This window comes from Eulemur rufifrons, chromosome 29 (genome assembly GCF_041146395.1).
Source record: "Eulemur rufifrons isolate Redbay chromosome 29, OSU_ERuf_1, whole genome shotgun sequence".
Taxonomy (NCBI): Eukaryota; Metazoa; Chordata; class Mammalia; order Primates; family Lemuridae; genus Eulemur; species Eulemur rufifrons.
Genome location: NC_091011.1, coordinates 2,586,465 through 2,610,050, shown reverse-complemented (window position 1 = coordinate 2,610,050; position 23,586 = coordinate 2,586,465). Strand labels below are relative to the sequence as shown.

The 23,586-nt window shown below is 45.9% G+C and overlaps 1 protein-coding gene across 1 annotated transcript; it reads left to right on the top strand.

Moving 5' to 3' along the window:
- Positions 1-12,501: 12,501 nt before the first annotated feature.
- Positions 12,502-18,591, top strand: LOC138377621 (uncharacterized). The gene is made up of 2 exons (XM_069462743.1): positions 12,502-17,181; positions 18,555-18,591. The coding sequence occupies exon 1, from the start codon at positions 13,670-13,672 to the stop codon at positions 15,197-15,199; it is 1,530 nt and encodes a 509-aa protein (XP_069318844.1). The 5' UTR covers positions 12,502-13,669; the 3' UTR covers positions 15,200-17,181; positions 18,555-18,591.
- Positions 18,592-23,586: the final 4,995 nt, after the last annotated feature.

Genomic DNA, 23,586 nt, shown 5'->3' with positions numbered 1-23,586 from the left:
GAACAATTTCAGTGCGATGCTATGATTATGGCGCAATGCTAGTTGGAAGAAAAAAGAAAAGTGAACACAATGGCATTGGCAAAGTGTGATTTCACATAGATACAGGAAAACGGCCTGGCCGGATTTATCAGGAAATGCTAATGATTACTATGTCTGAAATCAAGAGCTCTTTGTTCCTTTACATTTTCTCTATTTTAATAAATTCCATGGAACATATGAAATATTTTAAAAACATAAAATATTATACAAAGAGAAAAAAATGGACAAAATTGCTCCCATGAACCAGCAATCACCAGTTAGAAAACCTAGCCAACAAGAGAAGACAATAAATAGGTAAAAACAAGTCAAATAAAAATGTGCATTGCCTACAATGAAACATTAAACATCTTACTAAAAACACAGGAGGTTACTTGAACAAGAGAAAAATTAACAAATGATTAAATAATATTGGGTCAAAGGGCCAATAAAAATAATTGTAGAGCTGGAGTATTTGTGATCAAAATGACATCATATCCTGCAAAGAAAAATAACTGGGAAAGAAAGACAACGACTGGCAAAGCAATGACAGTTGCTGCAACTAGGTGAGAGACACATGGGCTTTCGATTCATGATTCTACCACTATGTAAAGTATGTATACAATTGTAAAAAGTGAAATTAAAAATATATATTGAGATACAAAAAGAAGAAACTGAGACCACGACAAATCAAACTCTCTGGGACATTCAGTAAATAAATAATTTTAAATAAACATTACTTAAAGTAATAAAATAACCTATTTGACATAAGAACTTGCAAAAACAAAGTCCAAGGTGATTGGGAAGAAGTAAATAATAAATGTCCGAGCATAAAAATGTAATAGACAGCAGACCCAAACACCAAAATAGGTCAATAAACCCAAATATTGGTTCTTTACAAAATAGAAAAACCTCTGGAAAATGTATAAAAATAAAAAGAAATCATTTAAAACAACTCAGATATTTTTAGTTTATCTGACATTTGCATTTTTTAGTTTATCTGTATAGTAACAGCACAAGAGGAAAAAAAAACAATACTCTAATGAAATTGAAGTAATCACTTTCATCAAGCAGTTATTATCTCCTTTCCTTTCATCTCCCTCAATAAGCATGCAAAACATATTAATCAGCCTGCTCATAGATTTCATAAAAAGTGGTTCATTATCTGTTCTAATAGCTGCCAGGGTTTTTGAATTGGGAGTTGGTTGCTGGGAACGATTAATATTTACATAGGTTGGTTTCTCCCAGTTGAAACCAAGATCGGAATAATAAATTGAGAGAATGCATATTAAAAAGCACAGGGAGATGACCATTTTTTGTCAACTGTGTTCAAGAATGTTTCTAGTTATCATGCAAGCAGTGCTATTCTAATCATTTCAAATATAATATTCCCCATTAAACCAATCTCTCTCTTTCCACCAACACTTTTGGTCCCTTCCCTTTAAAATTATCAACCTAATTTTTCTCAGGCTTCACTTTTTTTGCTACTGATGCAACAGTTTCTGCCCTTTACATAAGATGGGTTTCCTCTTGATTCCTATCCGCTTACTGCTCCACCTCCTGGAATAGTGCTGAAAGTGTTACGCAATCCTTAGCAATGGAATAAAGTCCCCATCCCCATAAGGATCTGCCTAGATCTCAGCTTTCTGTCTCCGCCTCCAAAACAAATAAACAAAAAGCAAAAAAACAAGGAATGGCCTGAGTTCCTTCTGTAGCTTAACTTCATTAATTAGCAGATAAAAAGAAGTTAACACTTTAATGGAGATTATTATAATGGTTCTTATCAATTTACAGAAAGTCTTCAGATTGCTTTTTATAGTGATGTGGCTGATGTATAATGGCATTAAAGAAATGCAAGGCTTTGGTTTTGTTTTCTCTAATTTTGTTTGTGTATAACTTTTCTGTATATGCTGACAGATGAAAATAAACAATAAGTACCACAAATTACTAAGGGGGCAAAATCTGCTGTTCTGAAATATCCCAACTCTTTCTGAAACTCTCTCGCTATCCTCTTCTACTCCTGTGGCACCTGAAATAGACAGGGAAGAATCTGGAATCTCCTTACTCCCTAGACTTAAATCCATGAACATCTTTGGGTGTCTGCATTGTGAAGTGGGGGTGGAGAAGAAAGTTTTTATCTGAGGAATGGGCTCCTTTAAGTTATCAGGCAAGGGACATTGGCATGAAAGAACGATCATGTCACTCCCCTTTGAGCTAAATAATTATCTCTTGAAGCTACTTGCTATGTGGGTTCTAGACTAACTGACACCAAGTAACCTTTAAATGCCCTAAACTGGACACACACCCTATAGCTCAACAGTGTCCCACGTACAGCCAATCCCTGACCAGCATCGTTTCTGCAAACGGTGAGAATGCCTGTCAAGCCACTTTGTATCAGCCCACTTCTTGCCCCGCTTTCCCATTGAAAACCGGCTTGTAACCCAGGCCCACAGAGCTCACATCCGAAGTCAACTGGGTCCGAGTGAGACTGAGGGCCAGCTTTCACTGCCGCGGACGTAAGATGCTAAAGCCAGCCGTGCTTTAGGTATTTCTGGAGCCAGGACTGGTGTGAGAAGATAAAAAAGGCACCAAGGAGCCTGGTTAATCACCTTCTGTGATCTTTATTTCCTTTCCTTCTCCTCTTTCTGTTCCTGGGGACACGGAAGCTGTGATTCCAGAAGCCGTTCTACCCAGAACCTTCGCCCTTCTATACACCTATGCAACTGGGGTTTTCTCTTCCACAGCCAAGTTTCTGCGTTTCAGCACCTTGACAGTGTTGGTCAGATGGTCTTTATGTGGGAACATCCTGTGCATTGTAGAATGTTTAGCAGCATCCCTGGCCTCCACCCACTAGATGCCAGTAGCAGCCCCCAACACAGCTGTGGCAACCAAAAATGTCACCAGATATTGCCATTGTCCCCTGAGGGGCAAGACTAACCTTGGTTGCAAACTGCTGCTCTACACTTCATCTTCTGTACGTGTGAATCATCTCATGCTTTTGTCTTCTTAGTTCGATTGTTCTCCGGTATCTCTAACCACTTTCAGTATGCCAGTGACACCTGCAAATCAAATGAAGACTCAGAAAATCAAAGCAATCTTTGGATGGTTGCCTGGACCCCTGAGCAATGGGCCCGCGATGATTATCACTGCAAATCTAAACCCCAGAGAAAGCCAAGGAGGATTTGAATAAGGAGTTCCAATTATTGGAGAGTGAGGACCAGGTCTTCTGCCAACAAAGCTAGAAAACGTTTATTGAGTATCTACTGATGCAATTAAGTCATGAACAAGAAAAAAATCCATTTCCACAATTTATTCATACTTTTTAAGGAGTCATTTTAGTAGTTCATGTGGGTAAGACTTTTCTGGAGATGATAATTTTATTTATTATTTAATACCTGATGTAGCCATTTTGAAGCTGATTAAAGTTCTGGAAATGTAAACCAAGTAGCAAAAGAAATATGAAATATGACTAAACACACTGATTTCAATTTTTATCATTTGTGTCTAATTACTTTACTGCAAAAATAATTACTTTGTACATTCTTATGCATGCTTTAGATTAACTTTTTTGTAATTTAGTGAATTTTAATACAAGTATATTTAATCCTCACTGTTCATACCTCATGGTACAGGTGATAAGCTTAAAGCGACTAAGTATTACAGTAACATGCTAAGCTGGTGCCTCTCTCTGTTTAAAATGCATAGAGATCACCTGGGGATCATATTCACAATTCTTGCTGTGTAGGTCTGGGTGGAGCCTGAGATGCTGCATTTCTAAGACGCTCCGAGGAGACGCAGTGATGCTGGTCCAAACATGACTCTAGGAGGAGCGAGACCCGCGGATCCTTTGACCTAAGGGCCACGTTGTAGTTCTGCAAGAGCATCGCGGTGCTGCCCAGGTTTGAGAAAGGGCAACATTCATCTTTAGATTCAGATTTCAGATATTAAACACTCTTTTCAGCAAAGGATGTTGAACACTCCTCCCTCAGTACACAAAGAGAAGGAGGCTGAAGAATCCCAGCAAAGGAAAGCCAGTACTAGGGCACTGGGTGGGGCCCTGCTTGGGGACAAGCAAAGCCGCCACAGCTCTGCGTCCTGGGTGAGAGTAAGGGAGGTGGTGCAGAAGGACCATTCTAGCTGAAGCCGGAATACCAAGTACACGAGGGGTTCACGGAAGATGCACGTTAGACCAGCGTAGGAACAACCACACCGGTTGAGTGCAAAGGAACTGCAGAAAAATATTAAGAGCTACTGTCTATTCTTCATGTTTGATTGCATCCAACCCAACGTAGCAAGCAATATAGCTCACATTGCAGGGCATAGCTGTAGGTGCAAACGGTTTCAACAAACACCATTTTCATCAAGTTCCAAGGTAAGTAGCTACAACAACCATATAAAACATATAATAAAATAAAACTACATAAAATATGTAATAATATAATGGCATATATAAAATATATGTAAGAATAAAATGGTATACAAAACAACTATCTGGATTGTTCAGCTCTGTCCTTATCTGTTAGAGTCAAGAATTCGGTGTTCAAAGTAGGCTGAACCTCCTAAAACCACCTCTTGAAGAAGTTTCATCTTAATGTGGCTCATATTTTACTAAGAATTCTTAATGATACTTTCAACACATTCTAAAAATGAAAAAAAAAAAATTTATTCCTAGACGTGCATATCTTAATGTTTTCCACTAAGTCGTTACTTACTAGTAGCACGAAGCAAAATAACCATTAGCACAAAAAAGTTCCAGATCAATTCTGTGTCATTTTGATGTGATTAGGCAATTGTCGACAAGTTTTTCCGCTGCATTTATGCGTCTGCAGCTGGGGTTCAGGTGCACCTTGGTTGGAAGGCTGGGTGTGGACCGTGAGAACAGGAAGCAGGCGGGAGAGAGCGGAGGGAAGCGCTCGACCAAGCCACCAGGATGTGGCGATGCGAATGGATTCTGCAATCTGATGTGTGCACTTATTACCTCAAAGTGGAGAATGCATGCGTTCGACTTTCCTAAAGAGGGTGCACTGGGTGGGCGAGCCTCCCATTGGCCCTGCCTGCTGATCCTCAGAGCACGGGCCCCCTACCCTGGGCTTCCCTCCCCCGCTCTGTGCAGGAAACGCATTTGACAAGATGATTCCGAAAGTACCGGCACAGTTATGATTCTACTACTTTAATGCCTTTAATGTTGAAGGCAATGTACGTGATAATGTGTCCTCTCTGCACATCATCTAAAATAGGACATGATTAAATAATAAAATGTCAGTTTTCAACTGCATGGGTGTAATTTTTTAAAATACATTTTGAGACAAGAAGATTGTTTTAAGCTTCCATAGATGTTAACATTTTAAAAAATTATTCTTTGCTCACATAGTGCCAAAAGGAATAATTTATTCCTGGGATTTTTCTGTCAGTATCTATCGTGACCTTGTTGAAAAATATTACATCGTCAGCACATAGACACAAGTATCCTGAACATGGAAATCTAAAAATCAAGCAGAAAATTGACACTGAAAGAAAATAAAGACAACAAATTTTAAGTTCAAATTTCCACCACCTTGTTTTTAAAAAGTTTCTAAATATATATAAAAATTGATATTTTAGAAACAAACTATCCTTTCATTAGCTTATTTTTAATTTTCTGTCATATTACTCATAAAGTTGACAATACAATAAAATGTTATTAAAATGCATTAAGTTAGAAGATCAAATTCCAACTGTGCCAGCTTTACGACCCCCACCCTGTTACACTTAACATTTTGGTGCATTTCCATCTTTCTCTGTATGTTGTATCATGCTATCTGGGAGGCTGAGGCAGGAGGATCACTTGAGCCCAGGAGTTCAAATTCAGCCTGGGCCACATAATGAGACCCATCTCTCAAAAAACAAAAAAATATATATATACACACATACCATTCTGTACTCTAAAGTTTCATTTACATATCTGTATGCTTGAAAAAATTGGGTTGAGTTCTTACCAAGTTGTCATTCCAATAATATCCAACAGATAAGGACACACCAGCCTCTTACCTTCTTCAATCTTTAGGCATATTTAAGATCCACAGAGGTCTCAACTTGCAGGCATTTTGATGGAAAATGGGTGAGTCCTTCTCACACAGCTCATGTGCAGCCCACACCTGGCCACAGGGGAAAGCCTCGCTGACTCCCACACGCTGTGAGCAGCCAGCCTGGAGACAGGCCAGCTTGCCTCCACGTGAAACCAATCCTGATGAGGACACTTGTTATTTATAGCCACAAACCAGCACGATTCCGTATTTTGAACTAAACTTTTGGAAGTTTTTGTTTTGTTTTGTTTTGTTATTTTCACCATCCTAACCCCATAAGGGCTTCATGAAGTCCCTAAGTAATGTAGACAGCTGGGTTGATTTTTAATTTACTAGCATGAATTTTTAACATTTAGAAATAAGTATTACCCAACAGAGGATAAAAAATCATGTACAATAATGTGGCCTTTTATGCTTAGACAAATTTTAGGGGAAGTAGCTGGTTCCAATGAGAATATTTCTGCTATCACCACAAACCCAGTTTCTATGTTAACCACACAATTATATCAGGCCTGAGAAAAACTAAAAGCAGCACTGCTAAATGTTGACTTTAAATCACGATGTGTCTGTCTAAATCATGATGAACACAGTGATTAGAAATGGCAGTGTCGCTTGTGAAATGTCAGAAAGAACGCACTAATGAAGTTATGAAGGCAAGTATTATATAAGCTGATTACTGTGACTAGTAGAGCCAAAGTCCTCAGGCAAAAATTCCCAAAACTCTAAAAAATATAAAAGGAAGTATCTATGACTATATCCATGATAATAATAATTCACCATAACATTGACCTTGTTCAAAATATGTTTCCATGATGCCATTATGGGTATAAAATGCAATTTATCACTCAAAAGACAGTCATTGTGAGCCTGCCATGTGCACTGGATGCCGAGCGCGCCGCGGTGAGCACAGCACACAAGAGTCCTCACCTCCCCGCAGGAGGGTGGGTGGAAGAACAAGGAAGTACGCTGGTGCGTCCTTACGAAAGAGGATACCTGCTATGAATTAGGTGCGGAGTGCCCAGGTACGGGACGGGGTTGAGAAGGGGCCCAGACGAGAGGCCGTGGACCCGGAGCTCTCCAGGCAAAGGCTGAGCCGAGCAAACATGCTGAGTCGGAGGAATGCGGTTGCTGGAGGAGTGGAGACGCGGCTCCCCGGGCCAGGGCCTAGCAAATCCGGGCGGACAGTGTGAGCGCGGCCGGAGAGTCGTCAGCTAAGATCATGCAGGGCCTTGTATGCCACGCTGTGGTTACGGCATCCCGGCTACCTCTCCCGGTTTTTCAGGGCAAAAATCTAAAGGATGCTTTGATTTTTCCCTTTCTTTCACTTACCACATCCTTCTAACCTACCAGCACATCCTGTCAACTCCGCTCTGAAAACACAGCCTTGGTCTCTTCCCGTCTCCTTTGCAACCACTACAGTGTAAGTCCAGAATCACCTTTGAAAAACACGGCTTAGATCCATTCTTCCCTGTTTCAGTCTTGTCGATGACGTCCTGTCCCTCGCAGGAAGGAGGCTGGCCTCCCTTCCCCGGTTCTCGAGCCCCCTTCCGCCTGGAACGCGGCTCCCTGCCTCCCCCAGCCCTGCGGCTGCGGCTCCACCCGGACTTGCAGTCTGCTTCTCCCGCAGGGCGCTTGCTCCGGGAAGTTCCTCTGCCCGAATTTCCCTCCCGGCTCTTCACACAGCTGAGTCCTTGGCATTTCACTCAAATCTCACCCTGATGTCACCAGCCCGGCGACCTGCCACAGCCATCAGTGTGAATAGCCAAACAGCACAGTCCCTGTCTCTCCTCGGGCCGTTGAGTGCTGGCTCGGGTGTCCCGGGAGGACCTGGGGCTCACTGCCGTCCCACAGCACCCCGCCCACAGCACCCCGCACTCCGTGCCAACCAGAACGCAGCCCCGGCAGCGGGAGTGACCGCCGTGCGGTTCACTTGCGGCCCAGCTCCTGGGACAGGGCCGGCACATGGTGGTTCTCAACAGTATTTGCCGAATGAATCAAGGGCTGCAAGACCGCCCAGGACAAACTCCTCACGGTACAGAAAGAAGAGGGGAACGGAAAGGTGGCGAGATGGCGCCGAAAGCGCACAGGAGGCGGTCAGGGAAGACTACGGAGCAGTCAGCACTGTCCACCACGCTGCCCGCTCCTCCGGAAGTCGCGCTTCTGTGAGTCCAGTCGGTAAAGAGACAAAGAACCCGCATACATCAGGCCCTTGGCTGCCCTGGTACAGCAGGCGGTGTGAGCTGCACGTTAGCACTGGGCCCCTTCTCCCAGGTCCTCGGGTGCGGCAATGGGGAGGCAGACACAGCGGGTCTGTGTCGCAGCTGAGGAGCTCCGAGAGTAGGAGACCCTGGTCATACACAGGGCTGCCAGCAAGCTTGGTCCTCCGTCCCCCTGGAAAGACACACTATCTTTATTACCCTGGAACTTCTACAAGGAGAAATGTTTCTAAATCTCTCCAGAGGGAGTCACTGTCTTTCTGCCGCCAAGGCTGTCTGCTGTGCAGCATCCTTGACCATCCATTGCTCAGATGTGCACGCCACACCCAGACCGTGGAGGATCATCTAACAAAGGGATCCTGTGACGTGGCTTGGGGCAGGGCCCCTGGGAAGCAGAGAATTCCAAGACATATTTGGAAGACCTGAAAGAAGAAGAGATCTTCACCCCACTGCCCAGGGAACAGTACTAGGAAGACAAAACCTTGGGGACTTTAGAGCTGCACAGGGTGTCAGAAGCTGTGGGGCCAGGGACAGCCTTGCAAACTTTCTCTGAAAGGACAACAGACCGAGGTTCTAACGTGACTCTCAGGCGTTTACTCTGCAAGCAGTGGAGTCCCCAGCAGACTGGGAGACAGCAAGCAGAGGAGGACAGACAATGCTTCAGTATTGACTTAAAAGGGTCAGTTCCCAAGGGCTAGATGGAATGTTCTGGACAAATGAGTGAAGGGACAGAGGCGTCCTCCCAGAACCTCACACTGTGGAAGATTCCTAGAGGATTTTAGAGGGGACGTTTTGTCTTGAATCACTTTCAGGACAAATAGGGATTTTAAACACCTATTGTTTTCAAAGTCTGTTATTGGAGATGCTGATCTCTGGAGCCCATGAGCTCAGGCCCTGTCAGCAGCGGCTGCCCTGGAGTCACAGCTCTGGGGCTGCCCCCTTGTCCTGTCAGCTCAGCTACCACTGCACACATCTCTCCCTCCATAGTTTATTTTGTATTTTATCTCACAAGAGTGTCCATCGGAATGGACTGAAAGCAAAATTGAAAGGAAAAAACTAGCAGGTTCTTCAAGACAGATGGTTTGAGAAGTGCTGGTCTGAACCTGCCCTACCCACCAGAATGTTCTACAGCTGCAGAAACCTATTCCTGCCGGGACCAGTACAGGAGCCCTAGCTACACGTCGCCACGGGGCACTTAGAATGTAGCTATGCAACTGGATCTGAATATTTCACTTTATTTAATTTTAATTAAATGTAAATAGCCACGTGTGACTAGTGGCCACAGTGATGGACACTGCAGTCTGGAGTGCAGGCAGGAGCTTGAGAGCCCAGCTCTGCTGCCTGCTAGCTTTGTGCCTTGCCCTCTCCAAGCCGTGACCTTATTGTAAAATGTGCATAAAAGTAGAATCATCCACATAGAGGACTCCTGAGGCCTAATGAACTCATCCACATTGGGTGCCCAGCACCCACCTGGCACACGGCTAGCACTCAGCAAGACCCGATGAGGACAGGGACTATAATGATAGCGATGCTATAGTGACTCTCTCTGTAGGAGAGAGAGTCCCAGGACCCTCTGCAAGGGTTGGGGGAGCAGGTGCCTGGCTATTAGGATGGGCCACGTAGCTTGGGCCTGGAACATGGGTGACAATGGGGTGCTGGGGCCTGTGTCTGGCTGTATCTGAGAGCACAGGCTTGTGAGAGGCAATGCTGGGTCCTAAGGGCCTTGCAGAGGACAGTGGATGCTCAGCACCCAGGAGGGGCCCAGAGCACCACGGGCTGTCGGGCAGCTGCTCCCTTGGACTGTGCACAACACACACGGCCATGCTCTCTGAGGCTGTGTCCAGCATCCAGCTCATTTACCCCAATTGAGAACACATGCATTTTGGACATGTTTATCAAGTAATCTGGATCAAAGAATATATTTGTCTAAATCATCTGAAAGTTTATATCAAAAATATTTTCTTAACCTATATGTCATATATGTCTAGTTTCAGTCAGGAGATGCAAACCATGACATAATTTAAACCAGGAAGGTTGGTTTAATAGAAAGAAATATCAAGCTATTTCTTAGGAAATAGGACAGGAGCATATCTATTGAGGTAGAAAGAGCTTAGGGGCACCTAGAATTGTGGCTGGGCACTGAAGGAGGACATACATCAAGGGGGCCCAAGACCTCCATGAAGAAAGTATGACTGCACTGACTGACCCAATGATGGAGAATTTTGCTGGGTATCCCAGGTTAGAGTTGGTCCATGGTGGCTGGACAGGTGGGAACACCCTGTGTGCCACAGGAAAACTGAGGCCAATGAGCAGGCAGAGTGAGTAGGAGCATGCTGCAGGGGTGAGGCCTGAAGCTCTCTGGGACACAGGCAAGGGGAGGCTGACAGGCAGGGTGCAGGGTGGGTCGGGACCACCTTCTACAGGTGCCCAGCACACTTCTGTGCATGCCGTGGGCCAAGCATCTCTGGGCCCCTTCAGGGGGCAATGGTCCAGCAGTCAGACTTTCGGATGGCCAGCCAGGAGGGGCCACAGTGTACCTGTACAGAGAGCAGTGACCAGGGCCAGGTCAGGCACAGTCCTATGTTGTCTGCTGTCTCTGGCTACCCCAGCACTACCCACACCAAGAGCCGCAGAAATCACTGTAGCAATATGCTGGAGAGAGCTGCAGGCACCCTGCATGCACCTAACACTGGAGAAGCCACACTGCTGAGCAGCAAAGACACATGCTTGCCAGGAGCCTGGCAAGTGAGCCGTGAGAGCTGGGAAGGAAAAGCCCTACACTCTACAGTGTTTCCTCAGCACCACCTTCTACTGACAACTCTTAACATCAGACAGCTGGCAAAGGAAACTATGGGAGACACCCATCTCCATTTTCACAGGTCAGGCAATGAAGGGTGAATTTGGAGCTGAGAGCAAATAAATTGACAACTGGCAAAACATAGCCTCTGGTGGCCACCTACCGGCCCCACCTACCCATGATACTCTTAAAACATTTCCTGGGGCCTTATCTGTGATCTATGAAAAGCATTGTTTTCAAGGACAGGAGAAGCATTCCTTGGTAAATATCCTTCTCTGGATGAAACAATGTGCAATCATCACCTTGCCATCAGTGAGTTCTCAATAGAGCAGACTGAGCCAAAGCTGTGCAACCAAAGAAGATGCACTTCAAATGTCTTCCCTGACTGGGAGCTTAGCTCAGCATACTGTGGACTCAACATCTCCCATTGCCAAAATTTACCCTGTAGCAAAGAACAACCTGTAATGGGTTAAGGGAAGAAAGACACCCCTGTAGGGTTAACTTGTTGAGAAACTCTAATGAATGCTATCTGCTTCTGTACTAAGCTTGCTGGTCTGGGAACCAGGGAGGTGGGGAGGATGATTGCCCTGTCATGGGTTTAACATAGGCCTAAAAGATAATCAAGATAAATGTGGTATGCTTGATCAGTAGAATAGATGACCTTTTACGTCAGTGATTGCAACCTGTTTTGTGGCGCCAAGGGGTCTATAAAATCACCAGACCTCCGGACGGTATAACCTTAAATTGTTAATGATTGTCCTGTTTTTGTTCTCTTTGTTCTTCTTGTACATGTGTGTAGGCACGTAGCCCTCCTCAAAAAGGGTATAAAATCCCTGTACAACTTCAAGTCGGGGCCACTCTCTGTTATTGTTTGGTGGACAGAGGTGGTCGCCGGCCGGCTAATAAAGACTCCTAAACTGGCATTAAATTCTCTTGTGATCTGCTTGCGCGCTTCCACATTATAACATTTGGAGGCCCCAGCGAGATTCGAAGGGACTAGAGTGTGGAAGCGCTGTTTGGGTCCTTCACCGGAGGGAGCTCCTGGGAATACGATCTCAGCTCCGGGAAGGCTCAGACCCTCTAAAATTCTTGCAAATTTGCTGTAGGAGTCTTCCGTTTGTTTGCACCGGTGAGTTGTTTTGTTCTGTTCTGTGGGCCCTTTTGATTACCTGAGGGAGGCTGGACGCAGCTGACTCCCCTGGTTTGAGGCTCTAAAGGCGAGACGTCGCTTGTGAGCCAGGTTTTCTGTTTCTGTTTCTGGTTTTGCTCTATATATGTGGTGTTTGTCTATTATATGGTATATTTGTTTGTTATTTTGAATGTGCGCTTGGGCAACCTTCCTATTGTAACAAGCTGCAGCTGAGAGAGAGGTAAAGTCTGTCTGTCTGATTGAGTGAGTGAAGCATGACTGTATGAGGTTCCACGGCTGCGGCTACGGAATCTGAGTGGGTCCTAACCTGCGTTTCTGTGGCGACGTCGTACGGCATAATGGTGATTCACTCCCCGAAAAAGGAGTGACCGGGCCCGGGCTTTATACGGGTACACCTTAGCCAAGACGCGCCTAAGTTCCCGCGAGGGACGCAGCCAGGCGGACACCTGAGAGAAACTCCCTTCCCCGTTTCCTTTGTGAGCATGGGACAGACTCAGACAAAGCCTCTATCTATTCTCTGAGAAAGCGAAACCAAGTAGATCCGTTTGACGAGGAATCCAAGCGGTAGCCGGCGGCGGTAGCCGGCTAAAATCTGTTGTTTGTTGCTTCTGTGTTTGTCTTTTGTTTTCCAACCAGCGGGAGGCACCCCAAGAGGGGATAAGTCCGGGACCGCTGGGCGGAAAGCGTTTTCCAACCAGCGGGAGGCACCCCAAGAGGGGATAAGTCCGGGGCCGCTGGGCGGAAGGCGTTTTCCAACCAGCGGGAGGCACCCCAAGAGGGGATAAGTCCAGGGCCGCTGGGCGGAAAGCATTTTCCAACGGGCGGGAGGCACCCCAAGGGGATAAGTCCGGGGCTGCCCGGTGAAAATTCTGCTTCTATTTGTCTGAGTTTTAGATGGTTAGAACAGGACCGGTCTAGTATTGTCTGTTTGTGCCTTTGTGGATTTCTCTTGAGTGATATTGGCCAATTTATGAGAAAAAGACCAAGAAATGGGTCCGGACTCTTAGGTCAGGTGTGTGATTGAAATTAAATGCCTACTGTGTGAGTGTCTCTAAGTGTGACTATTGGTGAATGAGGTTCGTGAGTGAGTCTGCTGAGCTGAGTTGCTGCTGAGTGGAGCAGCCCAACAGCTTCTCCTTTTTCTACGGCCCTCTCAGTCTCTGGATTTACAATCTCCTGGTTACAGATTGTTTGGGGGCTCCCTTCCCTGTTGGCGCTACTGCTTGGTATTGGCTTGTCCACCGTGACCCCTCAATCCTGGGGACCTCTAAAGAAGGCTGCCTTCACACTTCTTTGCTGGTTCTTGGTGGGCCTTGTGTGGTTGCAAACTGCCACCTCCCCCTCTGAAGTGTATGCAACAACAATTTGAGCTTGAATTATACGTACAAATATAATTTTGCTGTGTGTTTCTTTACACAGATTGAGAAAGATGGGGCAGACGGCCTCACGACCAGCAGACTGTATTAACTGCTCTCCTCTTGAGTGTTTTATAAAGAATTTCACAGATTTCCAACAGAGGGCACGGCCTTATGGCTTTACTGTTAACTCTCTTGACTTACAGAAGTTTTGTGAACGAGAATGGCCAACTTTCGGGGTTGGATGGCCGCCGGAGGGTAGCTATCAAAGATCCCTAGCCGCCCGAGTGCAGACGGTGGTTTATGGAAACCCAGGTCACCCTGATCAAATTCCTTATATTCAAATCTGGAATGATATATTGGCAGATAATCCTCGGTGGTTGCGTCATTGTAAAAAGGCGGCTTCTCTGCCAAAGGCTGTCATGGTGTCAAAGATGGTAGGAGGGCAGAGGGAGGGACAAGCGGGGCGCAAGCTATATCCAGTATTGTCGGGGCAAGAGGGGGACCCCTTTTTGGAAGAGCCCCCTCCTTATGTTACAGCTCACTCTCGAGGGTCGGAGCACTCCGAAACAGGGTCTCAGAGCCCCCTTGATCCAGCTAGTCCCCCGCACACTCGTAGCGGTTCCCAATACCAACCAACGCCTGGTGGTCCCATATCTGAGGCCCCTATTCTTCCTTTACGACAGGCACCCATGAGTCCCGGGACCGATCATCCTCCTTTTATGGTATATGTTCCTTTTTCCACCAGCGACTTGTATAATTGGAAGAATCAAAACCCCTCTTTTTCTGAGAAACCTCAGGGATTAATATCTCTTTTGGAAACAATCTTTTTTACTCATCAGCCCACCTGGGATGATTGTCAACAGCTTTTGCAGGTGCTTTTTACATCTGAGGAACGAGAGAGAATTCGGAGGGAGGCTGCTAGGGCAATTCCTGGCCCAGACGGGCAGCCAACAACTGACCCTGTCCGAATAGAGCGTGTATTCCCCTCCCTGCGTCCTGACTGGGATCCAAATGAAAATGAAGGTAAGGGGGCTCTTGATCAGTATCGCCAGACTCTGCTTAGGGGTATACGGGCCGCCGCCAAGAAGCCGACTAATTTGTCTAAGGTAAGCGAAACAGTGCAGGGACAAAATGAGGCTCCGGCGGCATTCTTAGAACGCCTCTTTGAGGCTTATCGCCTTTATACCCCTATCGATCCTGAGGCACCTGAAAATAGGCGGGCTATTAATATTGCCTTTGCCACACAGTCGGCCCCTGATATTAGGAGAAAGTTGCAAAGACTAGAAGGGTTTGAAGGGAAATTGCTGTCTGAACTGGTGGAAATTGCCCAGAAAATTTATAACAATCGAGAAGACCCTAATGTTGTGCAGTCTAAAAGGATGGCCAAGATCCTGGTAACTGCTATGGGGAATTCTCAGAGTCCGTGTACAGAAATGAACAAAACCAAGAAGGGGAGATACCCCAAGAAGGGTCGCAGTGATCTAGCACCAAACCAATGTGCCTATTGTAAAGAAAATGGACATTGGAAGAGAGATTGTCCGCTCCTTTACCAAAAGAAGGGAGGCCAACCAACTCCAGTTTTGGTGGAAGAGACTGAGTGACGGGGCCCGGGCTCCATTTTGATGAGCCCCCAGGAGCCCAGGGTCACGTTGAATGTAGGGGGCACCCCAGTAAATTTTCTGGTAGATACTGGAGCCACGCATTCTGTTTTACAGAAGGCAATGGGACCTGTATCGGAGGAAAGAGTCTCCATACAGGGAGCTACAGGAAAGACTAAATCGTATCCGTGGACTAAGACGCGGATAACGAATTTAGGAAAAGGGACGATTACTCACTCTTTTCTAGTCATACCTGAATGCCCATACCCTCTTCTGGGCAGAGATCTACTACAGAAATTGAGGGCCACTATAACCTTCCAGGGGGACGTGACTGAACTTTCGTTTGGCCAAGGCCCCTCTGCTATGCTTCTCACCTGCCCCCTATCAGAAGAATATTTGCTAACCGAGGAGGTCCCTAAAAGGGTTAAGTTGAGTAAATACTTGCAGGAGCTTCAGTATAAAATACCTGGTGTTTGGGCAGAAACCAATCCACCCGGTCTGGCTTCTCACCGCCCTCCCATTATTGTGCAATTGACTAGTACTGCCACGCCGATACGCGTGCGGCAATACCCCATTAGCTTGAAAGCAAGGAAGGGAATTGCCATTCACATAGCAAGACTCAGACAGGCAGGAATTTTGGTGCCTTGTCAATCTGCCTGGAACACCCCTTTGCTCCCAGTTCAAAAGCCGGGAACGAATGATTATCGACCAGTACAGGACCTGCGGGAAGTGAACAAAAGGACTGAGACTATCCATCCCACGGTGCCTAACCCATATACTCTCTTGAGTATGTTACCTCCAAATCATCAAGTTTACACTGTGCTAGATCTAAAGGATGCCTTCTTTTCACTCCCATTGGCAGCGATAAGTCAGCCTATTTTTGCCTTTGAATGGATTGATCCAGAGGGGGAATATTCGGGACAGTTGACTTGGACTCGATTGCCACAAGGATTTAAGAATTCCCCTACCCTGTTTGATGAGGCACTAAGCCAGGATTTGGTCCAGTTCCGACAAAATCATCCACAGGTGACTCTTTTGCAATATGTGGATGATCTCCTCTTGGCCGCACAAGACCAAGTAACATGTAAAAAGGCAACTGAAGATTTATTGCTTGAATTGGCCCAGTTAGGTTACAGAGTTCCTGCCAGGAAGGCTCAATTATGTACTCCAGTAGCTACATACTTGGGTTATGAACTAAAAGAGGGAAAGAGAACTCTCTCCACTGACAGAATCCAAGCTATTTTAGGAATTCCACAACCCCAAACGAAAAAACAGGTGCGGAAATTCTTGGGGGCAGTGGGATATTGTAGACTTTAGATTCCCAAGTTTGCTGAAATAGCAAAGCCATTGTATACTAGCACTGGAGGAAAGGGAGAAACCTTAGTGTGGACTGAAACTGAGACCAAAGCTTTTGAAAGTTTAAAACGGGCACTTGTAAATGCCCCAGCACTGACTTTGCCTGATGTGACTAAGCCTTTCAAGTTATATGTGGCTGAAGCACGGGGAATAGCGAAGGGAGTGTTGACGCAGGAATTGGGGCCTTGGAATAGGCCAGTAGCCTATTTGTCAAAGAAACTAGACCCGGTGGCTTCAGGTTGGCCAGGATGTGTGCATGCCGTTGCGGCAACTGCCGTTTTAGTAAAGGAGGCCTTAAAGCTAACTTTGGGACAGGATTTATGTGTAATTGCCCCACACTCAATAGAAACTTTGTTGAAGAGTCCACCTGATAAGTGGCTTTCAAATGCTCGGATAACTCAATATCAAGTGTTACTATTGGATCCGCCCAGGATTCGGTTTTTGAAAACTGCTTCCCTTAACCCTGCTACTCTGCTTCCGGATACAGAATTGTCAGAACCTCTGCATGACTGCTGTGAAATATTAGAATCTTTGACAAGTTTGCGACCTGATCTTACAGATCAACCTTGGCCGGACCCTGAAGAAGAGTTATACACGGATGGGAGCAGCTATGTGAATGAAGGAACAAGGTATGCAGGGGCAACAGTAGTCACCAAGGACCGGGTTATCTGGGCACAAGCTCTTAACCCAGGAACATCAGCCCAAAAAGCTGAACTTATTGCCTTAACCCAAGCTCTTAGATGGGGAAAGAATAAAATAATTAACATTTATACTGACAGTAGATATGCTTTTGCTACGGCACATGTTCATGGGGCACTTTACCAAGAGCGGGGCCTTTTAACTTCAGGCGGAAAGGAAATAAAGAATAAATCTGAGATCCTAGCTCTCCTAGAAGCTATTTGGCTGCCAAAGAAAGTGGCCATTATTCATTGTCGGGGGCATCAGAATGAGAGTACCCCTACAGCGAAGGGAAACATGTTTGCTGATGTCACTGCTAAGGAAGCTGCCCGAAAACCAGTGGGGCCTCTCCATATTTTGCCTGTTCTGCCTGAGCGACTCTTGCCGCCCTCGCCGGTTTATTCAGAGGGAGAATTGGAACTGGGAAGGACTCTAAGAGCAACCACCGATCCGGGAGGTTGGAAAGTCCTTCCAAGTGGCAGGATCTTAGTCCCACAGCACCTGGGTCGCCGGTTAATTAAACAAATACATCAAAGTACGCACCTAGGAAGCACGAAGGTGGCAGAACTGCTTCAACGAGACTATTATATACCTAATTTGCATCAGATGACCCAACAGATTACGGCCGGATGCCTGACATGTGCGCAAGTTAATCCAGGTAAAAGATTGAACCCCCTCCCCGGAGTCCGGTTGCGAGGACAAGCCCCTGGAGAGCAATGGGAAACTGACTTCACGGAAATCAAGCCAGGCAAGTATGGATACCGCTACCTGTTGGTATTCATGGACACTTTCTCAGGATGGGTAAAAGCATTTCCCACGAAATCAGAAGCAGCACAGGTAATAGTAAAGAAGTTAGTAATAGAAATTATACCTAGATTCGGCCTTCCTTTAGCCTTGGGGTCCGACAATGGCCCGGCATTCATTGCCAAAACTACTCAATTATTAGCTCAGGCATTACAAATTAAATGGAAGTTACATTGTATTTATAGACCGCAAAGTTCAGGTCAGGTAGAAAGGATGAATAAAACATTGAAGAAAATATTATATAAGCTAAGAGCGGAGACGGGCGAAGACTGGGTGAGCCTCCTTCCTTTTGCACTATTAAGAACTAGGTGTACTCCATATGTCAGAGGTATAACACCATATGAAATAATGTTTGGCCGTCCACCCCCACTGGTTCCTAAAGTGGGAGAAGAGAAACTAGCTGAATTAAGTGACCACACTCTTCTTAAATCCCTGCAAGCCTTACAGCTGAGCACCCGGAAGATCCACAACTTAGTCAGGGCTGCACACTCTAGTCTTGCTAATTCTCCTTCTGATAAAGTTTCTCTCCAGGTACAGCCCGGTGACCTTGTTTGGATAAAAAAACTCCAGCCCGCTACTTTAGAACCAAGGTGGACTGGACCTTTACCGGTGATTCTCACCACCCCTACGGCTGTAAAGGTGGCAGGAAAACGCCACTGGATTCACCATACCCAGATCAAGAAGGCGACTCCAGTCCAAGAAGAACGATGGACGGCTCGGCCCACCGAAGATCCACTAAAGATAAGACTTTTAAGACATTCCTCTGGAGCATCTTGATGGGGATGGTGGCGACGAGCCCCCACCAGCCTTTAAATTACACTTAGATGCTCACGCACACAGTCGATAGGACAGTGATAACTCAAAATGTTACGGTCTTTTCTCCCTTGCTATATTTTGATTTATGTCAACTTTTAAGCAACACTGAGCCTGTGATGGGGTTATTACCTGAAGGGAGGTTCGGGGCCTATGGATGTGGCAATATTAACATAGAAGGAAACATGCAACGCATTAGGTATTATGGTTGCCCTACTACAGGCCCCTCGCATTGTCATGTAAATGGACAATACTGTATAAAGTGGGGCTGTGAAACTATAGCTAGTTAGATAAACAATGACCCTGATATTATATTGACAAAAGAAGCTTTTAAGTGTGTTTCTTCAAATACCTGTAACCCCGTAACTATAAGTATTAAACGGGGCCAGGATCAGACTTGGGCCACAGGGAAGACCTGGGAATTTCACCTGTACGGAAGAGGGGGAAAGAAGGGGCCAAAAGTCTCATTCACTATTCAGAGATTTACCCCTGTTCGTCAATTTAATCCTATAGGCCCAAACCGTGAGACTTATTTAGGACCTAAATTACCGGCACAAGCAATCCTAGAGCCCACAACACCAGAAAAGGACTTGTTGCCAGAGCCACGCCGAAAGCCTGTGTTAAATTTGTTAAGTTCAATGTATAAGTTTGTTAACCAAACAAAGCCTAATATAACTCGAGATTGTTGGCTCTGCCTTAATCCAGAACCTCCTTATTATATAGGGATTGGAGCCATCCGACCCTTAGGTCAAAATAAAAATAATATAAGAAACTTGACTGCTGAAGAAATATATAAGCAACATTTATGTAAATGGGGTCAAAGGCCCAAGCTGACTTTAGAAGACCTACAGGGACAAGAAACTTGTATTTACCCTGTGGGGTTCACTTTATCCCAGTCTCCCTATATGGCGTCATGTAATATTACTATTCAATTAAATAATTTGACAGATCCCGAACCTAAAACACTCTTGGTGGCCCCAAATGACACGTGGTTTGCGTGTACTACAGGTATCACCCCTTGTGTCAGACCCTCAATAATTATACAAAAGCAGGATTTGTGTATTCTATCTCATATCATGCCTCAAGTCTACTTTTATTCAGGAGAAGGCGGACGAGAACATCTTCAAGCTTCCATCCCTTGGCGGCTAAAACGAGCCATTCCAGTTTTGGTACCGTTATTAATTGGACTAGGCATTGCAGGTTCGGCTGCTGTAAGTACTGCGGCCTTAATAACTGAAAATCAAAATTTTAAAATCCTGAGTCACCAGATAGATTTAGATTTAAATGACTTGGAAAAATCCATTAGTTATTTAGAACAATCAGTTGATTCACTGGCCGAAGTAGTCTTGCAAAACAGAAGAGGGTTAGATTTATTATTCCTGAAACAAGGTGGATTATGTGTAGCCCTGGGAGAAACTTGCTGCTTCTATGCCAATCATTCTGGAATTATTCAGAATAGTCTTTCCCAAGTAAGAAATAGAATACGGGAAAGAGAAGAACAAATTAATGCTGAAAATAACTGGTATCAAAACTTGTTCACCTGGTCCCCATGGCTCACCACCTTGTTGTCAGCTATAGCCGGACCATTACTGTTACTTTTATTAATAATACTGATTGGTCCATGCATACTTAATTGTTTAACAAACTATGTACAAAGGCACATACAAGGTGTGAAATTAATGGTGTTGCGCACCCATTATCACCACATTTGTGAAGATGAACTGTAATAATTATCAAGGATTTGATATCTCGCTGAAAACCAGTGGGGAATGTAATGGGTTAAGGGAAGAAAGACACCCCTGTAGGGTTAACTTGTTGAGAAACTCTAATGAATGCTATCTGCTTCTGTACTAAGCTTGCTGGTCTGGGAACCAGGGAGGTGGGGAGGATGATTGCCCTGTCATGGGTTTAACATAGGCCTAAAAGATAATCAAGATAAATGTGGTATGCTTGATCAGTAGAATAGATGACCTTTTACGTCAGTGATTGCAACCTGTTTTGTGGCGCCAAGGGGTCTATAAAATCACCAGACCTCCGGACGGTATAACCTTAAATTGTTAATGATTGTCCTGTTTTTGTTCTCTTTGTTCTTCTTGTACATGTGTGTAGGCACGTAGCCCTCCTCAAAAAGGGTATAAAATCCCTGTACAACTTCAAGTCGGGGCCACTCTCTGTTATTGTTTGGTGGACAGAGGTGGTCGCCGGCCGGCTAATAAAGACTCCTAAACTGGCATTAAATTCTCTTGTGATCTGCTTGCGCGCTTCCACATTATAACACAACCCAGGACTAAATGCCCTATGACCTAAAAGTTAATAATTCTTTCTATACGATATAGAGAGGGGGTACAAGTTTCAGTAGTAGTATGGAAAGTACTGAAAAATCTTTGAAATAAATAAAACTAAACAGTTTATAAAACACTGTCATTTATATTTAGGTATATTCTTGCATATTTGCTGTTTCCTTAAATAACTAAAACAAATATCACATTTTCTGAAAAAGGGGGAATCCAATAAATTAATAGAGAGCATCACTATCATGACTCATAAAATTTTTTCGAATAAAAATATACTATGAATATTCATAGAAGTTGTTATTCTTGGATCTTCAGCAACATTAAATATGTAATATAATTACACCTCTATTTCCTTTTAATATTTCTCCCTGCTTCATTTATAAATCATTGACTTTTCCACAATTTACTCTTCAGTTATGTAAGTGGTACGGTAAGCTTGATTTCAGCTAGTTGTAACTAAAATATTATCTACGAGCACTTTCAAGCCAGATTGTCATCATCAAAGCAAAGGAAAGATGAGGCAGTTTTGGAGAAAGCTCAGTGCCCAAATTACTTAGATAAACGCTTTAATTTTACTATTTTTCTTCAGCTAACTTTAAAATATGTGGGTGATTATATATGAATTCGATTCGCGTGGTACAAAATCAATGTAAACACAAATAAGGAGCCAAGAGGAGACAGGGGAGAGCCCTGAGGTGGGTGCTTCCCGCTGGCTGACTGCGCTCTCTCCCCGCCCGGTGCGTGTGCTCAGCGCCCGCAGCGCAGCCGACAGTGCCCTGATCACTCTGGGTGGACAACATCCTGCGGCACACCTCCTGGTCTGGGAGGAGACGATGGTAAACAGTGAACAGTCAGCGCACAGCTGCAGGGCAGGGCGGGCGCTGTGGACATCAAAGGGCATGAGAGGGAAAGGTAAGAGTGTCGGGTGGGGGGCGGGGAGGGAGGTGGGCAGTTTCATGGTGATACCCACCCCGGGATCTGAATGACTGAACTTGTGAGATGTTCCAAGGAACCCAGAACGCAAAGGCCCTACTCAGGAAGGGGGAGGGCTCCCCACCTGTCAAGGATCCTTGGTGGGAAGGAGAGAATGGTATGACCTGCCGTCAGGGAGGTAGGCCTGGTGCCCTGCTCTCGCCAACTCCAGCTGAGCCCCATGGCTGAGGCCGGTCCTTGGGTCCAAAGGAATGTGCCCACCTTGAGCCTGTGACCATCCTTTTAGAGCATGCTTTGGTTCACGGACTTGGGAACTCCTGACCCAAAGAGTCCAAGCCTGCGTCCAGAGCCTTTAAAGATCTCTTCCCTTTTCTGCCCCAAGCACCAAGTGGGGAAAGGAAAGGGTTAAGGGCGCGGGTGGCAGTTGGGCAGCCTTTGGCTGTGCAGACCAGCTGCTGAGCTATCCATGGGCCCCCCTGCTCAGAGGCAGGTGGGGCAAGAAGAGGCTACTGGGGGCGTGGGTGCCCTCCCTGCTTGCCCGCCCGCGCCTGCCCAGTTCGGCCTCTCTCGCAGGGTCTTGTAGGAGCTGGCCAGGAGGATGTGGTGGCAAGCCACTGCTTATTTTCAGCAAAGACCAATGTGAGTTGCCTTGACCTTGAGCCTACACAAATTCACTCTGTAAACATGGCCTGAGCGCTCAGAGGCAGGAAGCATCACAGATAGTAAGGCGAGACAGCCTGGGTTCCCAGAGTTCAACACCCAGCAGGGAAGACAGACCCGGAAGAATCATTACACCTGTGGAGCCATCTGCGGAGGGCACAGCACGAGGGTTCGGTCTGGGTGGGGTTCAGGGATGCTTGGCTGACGTGGGGATGAGCGTGACAGCACAGACAAATGGGATCTGAACACGGAAACGGAGTCAGTTGTGGGGACGCCACATCCAGGTCTAGAACACAGCATAGCCTTGAAGCAGGAAAAACCTGAAGACTTCCAGAAGCTGAATAAAAGACAGTACCCCCATCCAGGAGGGTGGAGAGTGACATTAAGGAAGCCCGAGGGCGAGGGCGCAACACTGAAAGCGGATATTAGCACCAGCTAACTACTCTGCATTTTTAAAAGGTCACAGACCACGGAGTGTAAGGTGTGTAAGGGTCCGAAGGGGTAACAGCACAGGCAGATGTTCTCACTCGCACGTGAGAGTGAAACGTGCGTGCACAGGGCGCGGGGCGCGGGGGGCGCAGGTGGGGACGGGGGGAGGTATCGCTGGATGGTGCCATGCGCGCCTGCGGCTGACGGGCACCTTGTGGCCTGGCTTCACCACTGCGCAAAATATCCACGGGACAAAATTACATATGTACCCCACACATTGTACAAATAAAATTTTAAAAAACAAATGCAGAAAGATGGTCAGAAAGCTGTGCCAGGTAAAAAGGCAACCGAGGGTGCCAAGGCTGGGAGCGAGGGAGGTGCTCTCGGGGCGCCGGGCTGGGACATAATGGGCACGCCGTAGCT

What these genes read in the sequence shown, in the direction of transcription:
- LOC138377621 (XM_069462743.1), top strand. Translation starts at nt 13,670, where the DNA reads ATGGGGCAGACGGCCTCACGACCAGCAGACTGTATTAACTGCTCTCCT.